Source organism: Metopolophium dirhodum, chromosome 8, assembly GCF_019925205.1.
Source record: "Metopolophium dirhodum isolate CAU chromosome 8, ASM1992520v1, whole genome shotgun sequence".
NCBI lineage: Eukaryota > Metazoa > Arthropoda > Insecta > Hemiptera > Aphididae > Metopolophium > Metopolophium dirhodum.
In genome coordinates this window covers 12,125,800-12,144,761 of record NC_083567.1, presented here as the reverse complement: position 1 = coordinate 12,144,761, position 18,962 = coordinate 12,125,800, and the positions used below count along the sequence as shown (strand labels likewise).

The following is an 18,962-nucleotide window of genomic DNA, read 5'->3' as shown; positions in this document are numbered from 1 at the left end:
AGGTAACTTATTTGTAGTTATGATAATAATTCAATTTTTCCACAACGGACCTCAAGTATCATTATCCATTTGACAGAATTGTCGGTGACTCATGGTGTTCATTGAGTACTGAGGGGTGGCACTGACATTGTTCTTCTGTGGGTTCTCCGAAGGCACGGGTAGGACAGGCATTTAATACGTTGGATGTAGACTGTATTGTGGGCATGTGGCCATAATTATAGGCTGGTCTCTCATTTTCCATTTGTACACTTTTTTTCCAGAACATAATTCTATTAAATGTTATCCAATCTTAGCGCATTAGGTACTTTTCCAGAACTGGGATGTCAAAGGTTTATATTATAAGGTTGCAATTAAATAAGTTCTGCTACTCTATTTTCATTTAGCCAGGCTGTATTATTGATTTTTTATCTTTTTAGCTGTAGACTACAGCCTTTAGTTAAATGTGCTGGTTTAATATTATATTAGTATTGAACATTTCATTAAAAGTTAAATGTATAGAACAATCAAGGTTGAAATATTGTTAAATTTATTGGTGATTTTTCTATCAACAAACTGGTTTTTGTTCACACTGATGGAAAACATTCAAATACTTGTAATTAGGATGCAACATGTAATATAAATAACACATTGATTGTAATAATTCTTGATAAAAAAATTTTGATTTTACAGTCAATTTTAAAATATAATTGATGTATAGTGCAATGCTATTTTATTTATAGGAGTATATCATATAAAGTAAAACAATTTTTTGCAAATAATATTTATAAAATATTGGTTCTTTATTGCATACTATCGAATATAGTAATATTATCCAGTTAATATTAGGAAAATATATTTGAATTTTTTATTATGAACAAATTCTAAATTTATAATACATTTTATTTCTTGTGATTTAAATTGTATTTATGTCAAGCATTTTCGTGATTTTTTTAGGGTGTGAAGATTGTAATAAGCTTTATCAAAATGAATCAAACTGTCCAATACACCAAGTGAGTAGTATCATCGACCTAGCTGTACAAACGAGAGCTAGAGCGTCATTACCTGCTACACATTTAAGAATCATGAAAATTAAAACTCAAGAAATTGTAAATAATAGTGAGTTTGTTAAAGAATGATGTGTTGATTTAATTATATAATTATAAATATTCCTTGTTAAAGAGTTTGGAGTATTTGCAAGAAAAACAGTTCAAAAACATACTCAATTTGGTCCATTAGAGGGTATTAATATCAAAGATGAAGAGTGTGCTGAAGAGTCTATCAATGATGAATTTAAATATTTGTTGGAAGTAGATAAACAGTTTAGACGAATTGATGTGTCAAATGAAGGTAAGTGGTTTTAATGGATTAATTAATTATTTTGTTATCACCTAGCATGCATATGTATACATTATACAGATAGGTAATTATTTAATTTTGAGTTTGAGTTAATTTTTACGTTACCTATTTCAATTATTTATATTTCAATTCAAACTAGAAATTGTAGAATAGAGCTAAATCCCTACCAATTATAGGGTATGTTTTACTTGTAGGATGTTTTTTTTAATTATCACGTTTGAAGATAAAACTATAAAAGTAATAAAATATATAACTTTTGAAAGAATTTAACAGGTACTAAACTTAATTAAACTAAATATTTGGATGATGAAATATACTTTCTTTTTTTAGTTTTTATTAATTTTACTCGTATATTATATTCTTTTTAAAATTGACTACATTTATAATTGAAACATTCAACAAAATAATGTTAAAGATTTAACAATATAAGTTATTTTAATAACACTTAAAAGTTCAGGACATAATATTATAGAGATTAGAGATCACACAATACAAATATTTTAGAATGCTAGGAAATAGCAACATGAATACTAAATATAGTAAAAATGTGTTTACCTTCCATTACACTCAACAGTCAGCGCAATACTGAATACAAGTTAATTCTTAGTTTAAATAGAGTGATTACTCTTTAAAATAATATGATCGAGGAGATCACAATGCTATGTCAATAAAGCGATAAAAACGTTTAATATAATATCAATGCGACTATGTGTATGTGATTCATGAAACGTGGTTACATTCAATATTTATCGTGTCTTGTGCGGAGCACCTCTAACTAGGGCTGACGTTATTTTCGGTATACCGGTATACAGTGAATCGGTAATTACCGTTGTTACCGAAAATACCGTAAATCGTATATCTACTTTTATTATTTATTATTTTTATATAATCGCGATGACATATTATAAATTATAATAGCCCTATCCTAGGTTAGAAACTTAGAAACACTAATAAATTTGCTGGGGTATGGTATTTTCGATAATTACCGAGGTACCTACTGTATTTTCGGTAAATACCGTATAACAGGTAATACCGCAGATATCGGTAATAAACAAATACCGGATACATTTATTAAAATTTGAAATAGGTACTGCCTAATATGCATATTATCTGTGTATAGTGGCGCCAATCTATTTTTAAATCACCGGGGTGAAAGAATTTCTACAGACTACAAGTACTTAACCTTCCCAAAAATATGTTGCCATGTATTATAAAAATATATACATATTGAGTTAAACACTTAAGAACGTTTAGACGTTATAGAAATCAAAAATGCTCAATTCCAATGTCTCACCAACGCGGTACACCCACTCAATAAAAATTATCTGGGGCATTTTTCCATTCGATAGGTGAGATCGGCGCTACAGTCCGCGTATATTATGACGGATCTACAATTAGTCATTTAGTTGTTTTTAGTGTTACGGACGAGTAAACCGTAACCGACACTGTAAGCGCATCGCCGTCGTCTCGTGTACGTGTCAAGCGAGGTGTCAAGTGAATGCAATAACGGTTATTGTCATATGCATAAATAAATAAATAACCGTAATACCTACCTTTACTTATAAGTATCCATACACATTTAATGTAAAACACTCATTATTTAAAAAAAAAAACTATTAAAATGTTTGAAAATATTTATTTTTTTGCATAATTTAGTCATTAAAAAACAACAGTTAACTAAACAAGTATATTTATTAGGTACCTACCTAATATTTTTCATCGTTATTTTTTTTAATTGTTTATCTTTTAGATTCTGAGTGGAACGATGAATGTATTGATTTTACAATGATGTGTGTTTTAATTTTTTTATTTTTTTTTGTGTCTGTCATCACCTTTTAGGACAGTAAAAGTGCTTGGATTTTTTTCAACAGTATCTTTTCTGATAGGAAAGTGAATCTAGTTGGTACTTTAGGGGGTTCAAAAGAAAAAATTTCCCAGTAGTTTTCAAAAGCGCCGTGAAAAACAAAAGAAAAATTAAGAAAAAACCGGAATTTTTAAACAAAAGTTTCGAGACAATCGATTTTGGTTTTTGGTGTAACTCTAAAACAAATTAACGTATATACATGAAATTTTCACTGGTTGTTTATATTTGCAATTTCTATACATGATAAAATTTAAAAAATATTTTAATTTGTTTTGAACTGTTTAGGAACATTTTCAGTTTCCAATTTTATTAGTATTTTTTTCTATGGATGTCAATAAAACTTTATTTGTTTGTTAAAAAAGCTTGAAAATTTAATACAAGGCTCCTACTATATTGTTACAATGACATTTGAAAAATATTAATAATCACAGTTTTTATTTATAAGTATTTAAAGTTCAAATCTTGACAAAATACGGGAAAATCACGAAAATTAACAAATTATTTTGAGTTGAGAATTCATAAAATTTTGTCTTTTTAACTCTAAGATTTGAATTTGAAAATGTAATACAATATTATCAATAATTTTGTCTACCTTAATCAAAAAAAAAAATGTCTACAAGAAAGTCAAATTAAATTTTTATGAGCGTTTGAAATTCATATTTTTACAACATTTGATATTCACTTGATTTTTCATGTAACGGTTTTCTTATTTTGTTGTAATTAAAAAACGTATGACTGTAGATACTTGAAAATTTCACTTAATGTTTATATTAGCATTTTCTATACACTATACAATTTTGAAAATAATTTGACTCTTTCAGAGCTGTTTACGGACATTGTCAGTTTTCAATTTTTTTAGTTTTTTTTTCTATAAATATCAATAAAAGTTTATTTGTTGGGTAAAAATGCGTAAAAATTTAATGCGAGGCTCCTAATATATTGTTACAATAGCAGTTGAAAAATTTTAAAAATATATATGCACAATTTATTTTTATAAGCATTTAAAGTTTAAATGTTGACAAAATTTATCAAATTTAAAATTTAATAACTATTTTGTAGTTAAAAATGTATAAAATGTTTAACTTTTATAGCTAAGGATTGAAAATTTAAAACAAGGCTCCACGTAAATAGGTTATATATAAATTACTTTATCCACAATAATATCATCAAAATATACTTGGTAATAATCATAGGCTGACTGACCGTTTTCGATCAAAATCGTTTTTCTTATACAATGATATTATATCATTGAATTCAAATTTAACACCATCCATTACAGTGACCCACTTGTAACCTACTATTTAGAGCGACATCCACTTACCCACCTTTTTTTATATGAAAATATGAATTTTTTATTCTTCATTCCAAAGGAGAATATTTTTTTATTACTTTGATGTATAAAACTGAATTTTGGATGAGTATTTTTGAGCTATAAGTATTTATGTTTTTGATAAGTGAAGTTTAGTGGTACAGAAGTTTCCCGCAAAAAGTCGCTCCGCTCAAAATTTAAAATTAATTAACTTATATATTTATTTACTTATTAATAAAAATGATAAAAATGTCCAGTTAAAAGAAAAAATAATTAAACTACTAATATTTAAAAGTAACGCATACAAAAATGTTTTGATATTTTGATGAAAATTAATTATTAATATCCAATTTTGTTGGTTCACTTGAAAATTGTGGTTGTGCGCATTGAAAGAGAGAACTTTTATGATTACAGATTTTATAGACTTTTGTCTCTATATTGTATTTGTTATGGATACCATAAAGATTACCTTTATGTATCAGTATATATTTATGCCATTTGGCTTTATAAGTGTTATATATATTATACATATTTGTTTACTATAGTAAACAAATAAAATATAAAATAATACACAAGTGTTATTCAACCCTGTATACTATAGAGTATAGAGTATAGGCTATAAGTAAAATGTAAAACCGGAAAACAACCAGTTTTTCATATTACGAACTATCTCTGTCACAATAATAATTGATATTAGATAAATTGTTATGATAGCTGATTAGATTCGTTTATTAAGTTTGTATCGTGTATAAGTTTTAGTTAACTATTTTTTTGTTAGACATTTTTGTAAAATATTGTTACCTTTTCATTTTATTTAACCGGACATTTTTAGGCTGGATATTTTTAGTGCAGGATATTTTGACGTCGGATCAAATTTCGTGGATATCGCATATTATTATTTACCTGACCAAAATTTGTATTATATTACCATTTGCCACTTATCATCCAGATTGGATTTTTTTAAATGTATATACAATATGTACAATTATAATCATAATGTATACAATATACATATATATTTTTTGTAGAACGGTAATAATAAAAACACATATAACAAGGACTTGAGTTAAATTGTATGAATTGATAACCATTATTTAATTTTTCATCAATATAACTATACAATATTATATTAGGTATATTTATTGTTAATTATTAAAAATAATTATGTATAAAATAATAAATAATAAATAATAAATAGGTAATATGACTGTATATTATATAAAGACTAGTTTTGTGTAAACATTATGAATACATTTCATTCTGATTATTGTAATTTTCAGAAATCAATAGCAATCATACAATTAAATAAATAAATAATAATAATATTGAGTAATAAATTATCGATATGACGCTAAAACAAAGAATAAATAATTGCATTGTTTTGACGACGATTTAAATATAATAATACAGTAATAATATATACAGCATTTTGCGGTATAACAAATTAAAAATAAATTAAGAAGAACTTGTAAAGAACGCTGGCGTTTTGTCGACGCATAGGTACGCTTTTCAAGTCTTAGATCCAATGATCGATGACAAGCAAGCTGATTATTAAGGGTATTAATGGGGATCATCATTTGTGATTCCGTCCTCGATCATCTTCGACCGGACAAGGCGACGGGAGCTGGCGCATTATTACAAAAATATATCGTAAAACCGTGTAGAAATTATAAAATAAGTCGTGTCTTTGCCTATGAAGTTGATTGGATGGCTATACAACTGACCAAGGACGGAGCGTAGTGGTGGTGCGTTATCGTTTGTAGTAAGACACTCCTTTTAACTTATGGTCATGGACAGTAGATTCCAGGGCGTATGGTGAATGAGCATGGTAAGGGGAGGCCTCGTAATCAAGAGGTGAGTCGGCGACCACATCGTGACTAAGAATTGACGGTGAGTGCTTGATGTAGTACTTGTCCTTGGTATACTTGACGAACGGCTGTGCGTTGTGGTGGGCTGACTTGTAGCTGTGATGGTCGTGGTGTGGTATGGTGTGGACGGTCTTGAAGAATGCGTAGAGTAGCAGCAATTTTCCGATGACTGTGGAGAGCACCGATAGAACAATCAGAACTGTGATTTTAGTCATCATAACGCCCAACACTCCCGCGAATAATGTTCCGGCAGTGGCCAAATAGCTTTTGATATCTCTGCTCTCTGAAATTGAAAACAATATATTATACTCAGTTAATGCCGTCCCCACTGTTTAGCTTGGGTATGGTGATAGATGGAGTGGGGAGGTGGTATTTTTTCGATTTTTTTATGCCAATATATCGGTAATTTTGTGTGGTTTTAAATCAAAATTTGAATGCACTAATGTTGTGTACTATTATGTACCTATTGTACCTATTACTTATAAAAGCCTACAAGGTGTCCTTGATAATATTTTTACCATTAAGGTTGATGATAGGTAAATACACTTTCTTATATAAGGTAACAAAACAGAATTGGTTTTGTTGTGCGAAAATATGCTATTTTGTATGTTTGTAAGACGTGTGTGAATATACGTATTACTTAAGATCAATTAAAAGCAATATTATTGTGCTGTTTTATAAAATAAAATAAATTATTTTTATTTTATTGAAGTTAGTTATCTATATTTATAGATGGAGATCATTTCACAATTTTATAAATTTGTAGATTATTACTATATATTATGTTATCAAATTTGAAAATATGACCGTTTTTATGACCGTTGTAAATGAAAATGTTTGTAAATTATATAAATGAATACATTTTTGTGAAAATTCGTATTTTTAGAACCTTATTCTAGTCAAGATGTATTTTGTTATAAGTAATTAAAGAATCCAATCAAACATTATGTCCGTCATGAATAATTATTTCCATTTTAATTACATACTCTTAGTAACTAAGCGATTCAGTCATCAAAGTATATCTTTGTTAAAACGTATAAATGAATGTAATAATTACAGTAATTAAAGCTGAGAAGTGGAATAATACTTATACATTTCCTATTGTATACACAAATGTTCAAAAATATTTATGGCATATCTGTGTTAATAATGCAAACAATTTATACAATATACATATTGTTTTATATATAATGCTATAAATGTAATTACTTTAAGCAGTTTTAACTTCCGTTATAAATACACATAGTAAATAATATGTTCCTAGTACCTACCACTAAATCTATAATTATTATTTTTAAAACAGGTGTACCTACTTTTATCTTTTTTAAAATCTACTAAAAATTATATCATTTTATTAAGATACTGATAACCTCTACACCACAAATAGCTAAATTAGATATACCAACGCTATCCATTTTTAAGTAATATTTTCTACAATTCATAGTAGTTGGAAAATCATTATATATTTGTTATTAGTACCTAGTGAGGCTGCAAAATGCCTAGATTTTATAAAACATATAACATAATGTTATTTTCGAAAATTAAAAATAATTTTGGATTAATTAAGGGTGTTGGAGTTATTGGTAAGTATATTTAATGGGGATCTTATAGTGTTATTTTTTTCATGAAAGTCTACTCAGGTACTACTTTATTACCAATATATATTATTGATCTATGTATAAATTCAACGAATAATAGTTATTATATAATTCATGAAGAATGGATATTTATTATTTTTATCTTTGGTTTTTAAAATGTTATTTATATAATACAATTGTGATTGCATCTAAATGTATCAATAATCAATGTAACATGTTTATATTCCAAATTAATGCTGATTATTGCATCTTCGAAATTGGAAAATTTGTTTTTAATTATATCATGACTATGATATGATGTGATATGATTTAATTTTTGCTTAAAATATAGATAATGAGAGTTTTTATAAAATGTATGTAGTTAATTTCTCCCATATTTACTTTGAAATCAAATAATTATTTTTTTTAAAAAGTATAATATTCATATTTTTTTTTACTGAACATATTATTTGTTTTAAATTTAAATTTATGTTTACTGCGAGCATAATATGATATTTTTAAGTAGAGCTTCATACTTTTCGAGACCTATATAAGTTACCTGTTATTAAGATATTGCTATTCTGTAAACTAGGAAAACAAGTATAGTCTATCCAAAACATAAATTACCATAACAACTGTGGAAGACAGGTTTTGGCCTAACCTAACCTTTTAGCTTTTAGTATCAAACATTAATAATTTAAATATCTTTATATCAACCATTAAAAAAATTTAATTTTATCGGTTTTAACTGACCAAGAACAGTGTCAAATTGCATTTAGTTTTATGATTATTTACCAATCAAAAAAAATTATAACTTAATCTATAACCGCACTTTTTTTTTATTGAATTCGTATTATTTGATAGTTGATAATATCGATAACAATTTTCTGGGTTATTGTGTACGTCATGTATAATTTGGATATCTGTTTATTCAAAATTAACTTGAACATAATACAATGTCATATTGGATAAACGTTTATATATTGAACTGATTTTTGTTCCTTATCAATTAAGTGTATTTTGTATTGGCATATCTTTATGCTAAATTCAAAACGAATTTTAAATGTTATTATTATAAGTTATAACTAGGGCTAAGAAATATACAGCAAGTTTTTAAGAGAATCGATTGTTGTCGTAATTCAAAAATGAATAACTGTAGACATGGAATTGCTATCAATTAATATATTCATATAGGTATAAATATATATATTAGTGTCTTCTAGACATAATATAATTTTCAAAATATGATTTATATAATATATAAATTTCAAATTTGCTTATTTTGTGCTCTTTTGAATAAAAAGCCTGATGACGTAATACGAAGTTCATCATAAATTGTTCTTACCGAAATTAAAAAATATCGAAAATATATAAATAATCACATTTTTTTTTTAATTGCGTTTGAATTTCAAATTTTGACAAAATTCGTCAAAATCATAAAAATTTAAAAATTATTTTGTAGTTAAGAATTCATAAAGCTTGTCAATTTTACACAAGATTTTTCATACGTTTTTTACAAATATTTACAAAGGAAGTTTTTGCGTAATCACTTATCTACCTTCATTTCTTAAGATCGATTTAAATTCAAATTTTGATGACATCAGTTATTCAAATGTGATTTTTATTGAATCAACTCTATAAATCATATTTTGTTTGACATATAATTTTACATGCAAAAATTGCATTTGTTAAATCATGTCATATCTCATAACCTTATAATTAATAAATAATTATTAGTTAAATTGATTACTCAAATTTTAAATTTCTAATTTTTTGAGTTAACAAAAAAAACAAGTGTGATAATATTATGAGGTTATACTGTAATAACATGTTTTGTAGACGACTTTCTGAAATATCCAGAGTAGATAACGATACTAACGGGTTATCAAGGCTTGGGAGCCAACTTAAAGTAACGCATTATTATCAGATTAATTTGATTTTGGAAAATTATGGGAAAATTGTATTTTGTTGTCAATCAGGCAAAATAATACAATATTCATATTATAGTTCAGACTTACCTAGTTGGTGCTTGGCACAAAATCCTGGTGAGTATGAGCATAATGTTGGAGTCACGTAATCTTTGATGAACCTGGCGGCAATGGCAGACACGTTGATTTTAATCCCTTCGTCGTCCGAGACGACGTTTTGCTGCTGTACGTTCGTTTCCGGTACCTCCGCTGACTGTTGTAGACTAGCTTCCGCTTCCGCCGTCGCCGTAGATAAACTCGAAATCGCGAGACACACCACTGTGATCGTTATCACTATACGCATAATCATCGTTGCTATTTACTATCACTAACACACCTTTGTTTTATTTATAATAAATGTCTATATCGTTTACCAATTAGCTAGGTATGTATTATATGTCCTTACGATTTATATTTTGTCGACTAGAACAAAGTAATAACACCGCACGCGTTCGCGTTCACGTACAGAATGACTGTTTGGTTGTCGTACCCTACGAATGCCATTTGGATTTTGCCCGCTGATTTTTAATTTCGAAAACAGGCTTAACTGGTTTCATATACCCGGGACGCGTAGCGTTTCCGTCTGCTCCTCGCGTATCATCTGGAAATAAATGTTATCTGGGTCACACAGTTCCCGGCCCTCCGCCATCCTACATCACCAACCACCGATTACGTGCTGTTTGCAACAATCCAGATGCAGGCCGGTGGCGTGTTATGTCTAATTTAGGCCTTTCGGGGTTTTTACTTACATTAGAAACGTTTTCGGTTATGGTAGGGGGGGGGAGAAGTTTTAACCTGACTCATTTCTCCTTGCCCATATTCACCGGTGGTTGCTATATTACCTCCATATGATCCGATACGCGTTTGATTTCAAACTTTCGATTTGTGTACGCCTCTTTCCCTCCACATATATTCTATTACAGACTGAACGATTCACAATGATTTTTTAACACTTGTATCTACACTCTAATTTTTAATTCCCGAAATGATCTACTCATAAATCAGCATCGTGCTCGTACTATAATACATTTTTAATGGTTTGTACTATTTTATTAAAAAAAATATTTTTATTTGAATTTTATTTATAATTACTATGTATAATATAATATTATGTATCATGTTAAAATGATTTATATATTTACAATTTCAGTGCTTGTATGTATTTTATGGACATACAACTGAAATCTAAAAGTGAAGTGAACGTAAAAGTCTGACGTAAAATTTAATAAATGTAGAAAAGGTTTTTAATGCATCGAATTGTTCTTAAAACAAAGACTGGGCTAGTTAATGATTTTTTTTAACTCAGTTAAGTTAAGTTAATATGCACTTTTTGTTAACTTTTTATTAAGTTAAAAAAAGTTAATTTGTTTATACAACGCTAGTAGCGTGCTTAATTTTTTTCCAACCCAAAACTAAATTATAGGATATAGTGTTAATACTTTATACAGTATTTCCATATAAGTTAGATTCGAATGATATACATTTTTAACTTTAAACAATTTACGATACATATTTTTTGACATGAAAACAAAATAGACTGAAATAGTGAAATATTATAAAATTAAAAACAAAATAAATTAACTTAACTTACTTCTTAAAATGAAAAATTAACTCGTTAATTTCACGTTAATTAAGAAAGAAATTTAGTTAGTTAACAGTTAAGTTAATGAAAAGCCAAAAGGAAATATTTAAGTTAAAAAGTTAAAATAAAATTAACTTTTTAACTTAACTTTAACTTATTAACTCGTTACAGCCTTGCTTAAAACAGATAAAAGTTATATTTTTTTAAATTTTTTTGAACTATTTTAGTATCTATATTAATTATTAGGTATAATGTATATTGTATATGTTTCATAAGTTAAACAAGAAATGATTGTATTAACTATTTATGCGTCCAGTTTATATACATTTGTGATTTCAATGTGTAATTTAGATTTTCCTTGTCTACGGAATTGGTTTAATTCTCTAGTTTACTTTGTTTATTTATTAGGGGTTTTAATTTACTTAATATAATTAATTAAAATGAACAGTATCATGCTACTACATGTATGACGTACCTATGTAGTACCTTCACCAGTTAATTTTAAGTATAAAAATGTTTGGTCCCAAAAATAAGTGTTAGAACAACTGTGTATATAATATAATATCACAGTATTAATTAGCTGAATTTATCAAACGTCACACGGTCCATTTACATGAAATATTAACGTGCACATTAAGATGTTAGTGTGAGCAAACAACCCATTTTTAACACTTTTCTTATTATATTATTTTAGACGATTGCCGGACATCATTATATAATAAATATAATAGGTATACTATAATATAGTGCCTACATGCATTTTAAACATTTTATTTTATGTTTCAAAAATATAATTTCACTTAAAAATACCTATTACTTATATATACGATTTTTTGATAATAGGTTTAGTACTCCAAGTCTTATTATATATTTTTATTTATTATTTAATATACTCTGGTGTTAAAATATTTAACTCATGAGTGCTCTTTTATTGCAATGCAATATCGCATAATAATTTAATAGTTCTACATATTTATATATATACAATAGAAATTGTTCATACAGAATAATGCAACGTTTAAGTTTAAATACTGTTTAAAAATTCAAATGTTTTTTAACGCTTTTTTTTATATTTAAGATTCAACTTATTAAATGTTGTATAAAGTTACTTCAATGGTATGATGAAATGAAAATACATTTTTTTTTTATGATCTTTCATTTATAATTATTAATATATTACAATTTTAAGCAGATAGTACTATTATTACTTTTGTTGTTATTAAAGCTTATTAAGTTGTTTTAAGTTTTATGCTTTGGTTAAAAATATACTATATATTCAAAACATATGAAAATAATGTATTTATTTTAGATCCTGATTAGAGCAATTTTATTATGATGCGTGTTTTTTTAAATTTTTTTGTGTCTGTGTACACGACAAGTTTAGTAGAAATACTGCTTCGATTTTCAACTTAAGTTGGTGGGAAAGTGAATCTGATTGGTGTATTCAAGAAGAAAAATTTAAAATTTCAAGTAAAATTCAAGTGCCGAGAAAAACAAAAAAAATAAATTAAGGAAAAACGGAAATTTTTACGCAAAATCGGTTTTTGACAAAATCTATTTTGGTTTTTGGTGTAACTTTAAAAAAAATACTGTAATTACTTGACATTTTTATAGAATGTCTATATTAGCATTTTCTATACGCTATAAGCTTTTCAAACTATTTTGATTCATGTTGAGTTATTTATAGGCATATGAAATTTTCGATTATTATTAGATTTTTAAAATTAATATCGATCAAAAAATTTTTGCTTGGTCAAAAAACTTGAATATGTAATTTAAAGTTCCTCGTAAGTTGTTGTTTGCAAAAATTAAAAAAAAATTGAGTGTAAAACCATGATTATTTTTTTATGATCGTTTGATGTTAAAATTTTGACAAAGCTCCTAAAAAAATGTAAATTTGCAAATTATTTTGAGTTGTAAATTTGTAAAAAATTTTCTTTTTACACCCATTACAGTGACCCTCTTGTAAAGCAGACCGTCACCCATTTACTCGCTTTTTTTTAAAAAAAATGTCTTTTTCCACACTTGATTAATGAAAATGTATCTTGGAAAAGAGTATTTAATTAAAATATTTCTATACGAATTAAATTAAATATACAAATTGCAAAATTCTTTACAAACATTTTAAATAAAATAGATTTCTCTTACGACAGTTAAAACAAGCAATCTCATTGTCTATTTTTAGTTATTAAACAACTGTAATTTATATTGGAGTAGAATACTAGATTTTGTGCGTTTCATATTATATTTTCTTTTACGTACGCTCGACTCATATATCTTATTACTTTTTTTTGTAACATTTGATACTTAGTTTGTGTCTCACATTATAGTGATAGTTCATAGATAAGGTTTCAATAAAGAAAATAAAGTAGAAAGTAAGTTTTATTTTCGTAATGTAATTCTATAGTCTATTAAATCAATAGCGTCAATTATTTTTTACCACCAAAGTACAAAACATTTATTTTATATGAACAAATAATTATTTTTTTTAACAAACTAAAAATTGATTTACTCAGACATCTAGATGTGGTTGAAAAACAATTATATTTGTTTTGTATCCAGATGAATTTGTTAACACAATTACACTTTAAAATGTTAGGTTCATACTAAATATGAGAATTTGGTTATTGTATATTTGCTGATTTTAAATTGAAGTAACATTTTGTAGATTTTGATTTTTCAATTTTCGTAACACTTTTATCTACAAGTTTTTATAACTCTTGTTAAAATTAGTTTAATGTATTTCTTGTTTAGGGACATTAAACCCCCACCAGACCACAAGAAATCAGACCACTTTAACTAAGTAGTCAACTTAAGTTTTATTAAAACTAAATTTGTTATGTTTAAAATTCAGGAGCAAAGATCCCTTAAAATAGTAATAATCAACAATATAATGCGGACGAGGACAGGATAGTATATTATTACAGTATTCGATTTGAATGCTATGATTACATTCGATAAAAAATGATTCTGAGCGGATGAAAGAAAATGTTTGAATCATAAATATTTATTAATAAGTAACCATTATTTGTATATAATATACCTAGTGGGAATTAGAAATTTTTTTAATTTTATTTGTTTTTATGGTGATAAACAAAGTGTTAGAAAAAAATAAGTTAGAAAAATAAATGTTGGTCGTTTTTCCCGTTGCGTTAAAAAACTATCAGGAAAATCGAAAAATGACCTCTCAAAAGTACTATCTTGATCCAATTTATACAATTTTTGATCCAATTTAAAATATAAGATACTATATGTGGAAATCAAAGCACTTCCTCTAGTAGAAATTTTGTTTGCAGGAAAAAAAAAACATCATTGTAAAACCACTAGCTTCCACGCTCCGCTCAGAATCTAAAAAATGTATTAGTTTACTATTTGTTTAAATACGTCTCAATACTGGTTATAAGTTATATTATTACGAATATATTGCATACAGTTTGATACATATTATCATACATATTATCATGCACAAAATATAATAGGTATGTATTTAGTTAAATTTGTTCTAAAGCCGGTCACACACGACTCGTGTACTTGGCGAGCATCGTAATCGCGTAAGTTCGCCGAGTATTTTGACTTGATGATTATGTCGCTCCAACACAACTCGTACACTTGTCGATCATTGTGCATTTATCGACAACCCATGGGAAACGACGACTGACTCGGCGAGTGAGTAAAAATAATCGCCATAGGTACGATTCAAAAACACCTCCTACACGACTCGTAAAGCATCACGATTGATGATTATTCGCCGAGTCGTGTAGGACCGGCTTAATGAATGGGTGTTGTATTTATATTTAATATCATATAATATACAATATCGAAATATTAAACAACTTAAATAATAAAAACATTTTTATAATTTTCCATTTATATGTGACTCAAAAAATAAAATTTGTGAAAGTTATAAATATCTTATTAATTTATGGACATATAAGATATATCAGTACATATTAAATGTTTTAAATGTACCACTAAATATCTCAGCCCAATAATCTTAGATTGAAATACGGTTTGCTGCAATAGCTAAGGAGTACTGAAGTACACATTTAAGGACAAATTTCAACTCTTGTAGTATGCGCATGCTCAATACAATTTTTTTTTTTTAAATTGCAACACCTATTTTTGTCACCGGATATGGATAGATTATTTTATTCTAAGTAATTTTGATCCATTGACCGTAGTTCTAAACCTAAAATTGAATAAGTTACAGCTTTTGGAAATTTTAAAATAATTAATTTTTTTCGATTTTACCTAAAACATTACACTCTTGAATTTCATACAAAAGTAAATCATTTTTGAACTAAAATGAAATGCATTTAAATAATTTAATACAAAATTACCTAAAAAAAAATGTATAGCTAATTTAAATTTATTTAATTTAAAAATAAATTTACCAACTAAATTGACAATGACGTTGTAATTTGCGTTATTATTGTGCGATAAAAGTTATTGAATTATTTCCAGTTTTATTATTAGTACCTACTTTGATAATAGTACATTATTTCTAATTTTATTCTTAGTACTTCGATAATTATTGTAGATATTGTTTTTATTCTTAGTACTTCTATAATTTTATTATTGTAGATATTGTTTGATTATCAAAAATGAACTAATGCACGTTCACTCAGTATTGTACGTTCATCGATGACACTTATAACTTTTAACATAATACTTTGAAAGATTTTTCTTTTTTTCTTCTTGAGTAAATTTATTTTGATTTAGTGTGTACCGGTGCGTGCGTTTGTAGTAACATAATATAACCTGTAAACCATGTAAACCTATAACTTCTAGCCATCGGGTGATTTATATTATCGGGCATAGACACTTATTTGTAAATTGTGGAGTTCAAAAAAATAAATATTTATGTATAAAGTTTGAAGAACTATTAATACTATATTCTTACATAAATGTTAAATTCATTTTTGACTTACAAATTGCAAAGTTTAGATATAAGTAAACATTGAATAAAATTCCAATAGTATATTATTTATAACTATACGTATCCGACAGTTGGTATAGATATAAGAGAAGGGAATAAGAGACATTAATGTACATCTATGATTTACTAATTAATTTATTCACTATATTATGCCTCATAATGATCATTGATTAATAATATGGTATTAGTTATAAGGATAGGTTTTCAATGGTTTTTGGATTTAATACACACATGTTACGGGAAATTCTAAAAATCTAGGCATTCAATAAATTGCCTGACATTTTTTTGGTACCCGCCCAATTGTATAAAATGCCGGGCTATATATAATATGATTATTTCTATATTACGTCGGTCATTTCTATTATATTTCTCGGGAATTTTATTAAATGCTCAGCTTTATGTCCGTAACACATAATCAATCTCGCCATATTTGTCTCTGTCAACTATTTTTTTCCAACCTGCGAATCTTTTGAAAGATTGTTACTATGTATTAAAGAGCAACAATTATTTTAATTTAAAGTGTAATTGATTTACTTGAAATAACAAAATGATTATGTTTAAAATTTGTAAATTTAACTTTAAAAAGGATAATTTTAATACAGGGTTATTTATGTAAATATCTTTTACGATTCAAGTTTTAAGAGTTTGGCAGGGTGTAACCAGAGAGAAGAGTTTATTATAAAATAGGCAGGTGAGAACAAACATAGTAAAGCACTTTGTATATAAATTATTTATCATACTGCTAATATTCGGTAAACTTACTCTGAATGTCTTTAAATTAAAAAAAAATATCATAACTAATGCATAAGGTTTTCAAATAATAAAACCTAACTGAGGATGTTGGACTGCTGTATAGTAGGTTTTGAGTGTATTTCGTTATTATTGAGTAGGTCACTTACAGAATATATTGTGTTTAATTTGAATTCAATAAATCATTGCATGCCAAAAACAATGAAACTCTGTTTGCTATGAATATTTCGTACAAGTATTATTATTATTAGCATTGCTAAGTGCAAGTAATGCTATAAGTAATTTATTTTTCTATTAATAATACGGTAGATTAATCTAATTTTTACCAAAAACATTGCTTATATTATACTACTGATTATTACAATGTTATATCACATAGTATTGCTATTAGTTAATACCGATGTACCGACGTACTGTTTAACTGTGTGAACAGGTTCGCGGTATAAATAGCTTAAAATTAATCGATATATTATTTGAATATCATTACGTATAGAAAATAACAATATACGTAATGGCAAAAAGTGCATAGATAATTTAACTAATAGAGTACTTTTGTGTAAATAATGAAATAATATATTAGCTCTAGTTATTGTTTACTATTACTAATACTATTTGATTATGGAAGTTGAAAGGTAATCAAGAACATGTTATTTATTGAATAAACATTACAATTAAACTAAAATAATTATTAGTTTCCGATATCAAACAATTGCACATGATTTGTACTAGTTTTGGATAACTATCCAATTAAAACAATTGAAAAATAATATGTTTCATACAATTTATGCTACTATTGTCACAAATTAAATTTAAATTTTCTAGGTACATAATTATTATTAATTAGTAACAATGTTACACATTTATACACTATACTACTATAGTCATATACAGTACTTATATAATTATAATTTATAATATTAACGTGATAGCCATTATCAAATACGAGAAATATTGTAATTTGTAAATATACATTTATTTCTAAGATAGAGGGTTTTATACCAGAACAATTTGGGTCAAATTTATATCTATTTGAAATTCGCCCATTGAAAGTCCTATACATTTTTTAAATTTGTAATTTTAAATAAAAACTAATATTTAAAGCAAATAAACAGTAATTACAGACATTGTCATACATAGTGTAATTTGTTTCTCTTCTTTATTCTTTAATTTATTGTCAAGTTATAAGATTATTGGTTGAAATATCAATAAAAAAAAACAACCCATTGCCATGATTTATTGACTTAAATCTAATTAAAAAATTGAATTTGAATCTATTGTTAAACATTTATTTAAATTTAAAACTAATTGAAAATACTCTGAACTTCTTATTCATATTATCATAGGTACTACCACAGCGTATTCAACGATTAAGATAAAACGAAATATTTTGATTCGTGATAATGTGATTCGTTTTTTACTATATAAAAAACTTATTATTACATTTTCGCGCATGCACATGCACTAAAAAGATTTTTTTAAATTGCACCTTTCGTTCCAACCACCACCTTTACCTTTTTAACTCCCCTCCCTTTAAGATTTCAAATTTGAATTACAAAATTATTTTTTATGTAATAAACAGAAATTTAAAAAATTTTCTATCAAAAATTAAATTTATTGAGTGTGATGAAAGTGTAAATGTTTACAAAGTTTCTGTTCAGTTAATATTTTCAGTGTTCATATAAAATTATTTTGTCTAATGACACAACAATATGTTTATCTACCTATGGGCTATACTAGTTAATAGTATGAGACAACATTTTTTAATAACATA

At 26.5% G+C, this 18,962-nt stretch overlaps 2 protein-coding genes across 2 annotated transcripts in view; one reads left to right on the top strand and one right to left on the bottom strand.

Moving 5' to 3' along the window:
• LOC132949984 (PR domain zinc finger protein 10-like) overlaps window positions 1-18,962 on the top strand; it is a 54,580-nt gene that overhangs the window by 3,061 nt on the left and 32,557 nt on the right. The window contains 2 exon segments of the mRNA XM_061021144.1: window positions 934-1,095; window positions 1,159-1,326. Coding sequence (XP_060877127.1) covers window positions 934-1,095; window positions 1,159-1,326 — 330 coding nt within the window.
• LOC132949985 (uncharacterized) lies at window positions 5,575-10,463 on the bottom strand. The gene is made up of 2 exons (XM_061021145.1): window positions 9,972-10,463; window positions 5,575-6,659 (listed from the first exon to the last, which is right to left on the bottom strand). The coding sequence occupies exons 1-2, from the start codon at window positions 10,228-10,230 to the stop codon at window positions 6,259-6,261; spliced, it is 660 nt and encodes a 219-aa protein (XP_060877128.1). The 5' UTR covers window positions 10,231-10,463; the 3' UTR covers window positions 5,575-6,258.

Coding starts and splice junctions, on each gene's coding strand:
- LOC132949985 (XM_061021145.1), bottom strand. CDS start 10,230: ATGATTATGCGTATAGTGATAACGATCACAGTGGTGTGTCTCGCGATT. Junction 6,660..9,971: donor TTGTGCCAAGCACCAACTAG/GTAAGTCTGAAC, acceptor TTTCAATTTCAG/AGAGCAGAGATATCAAAAGC.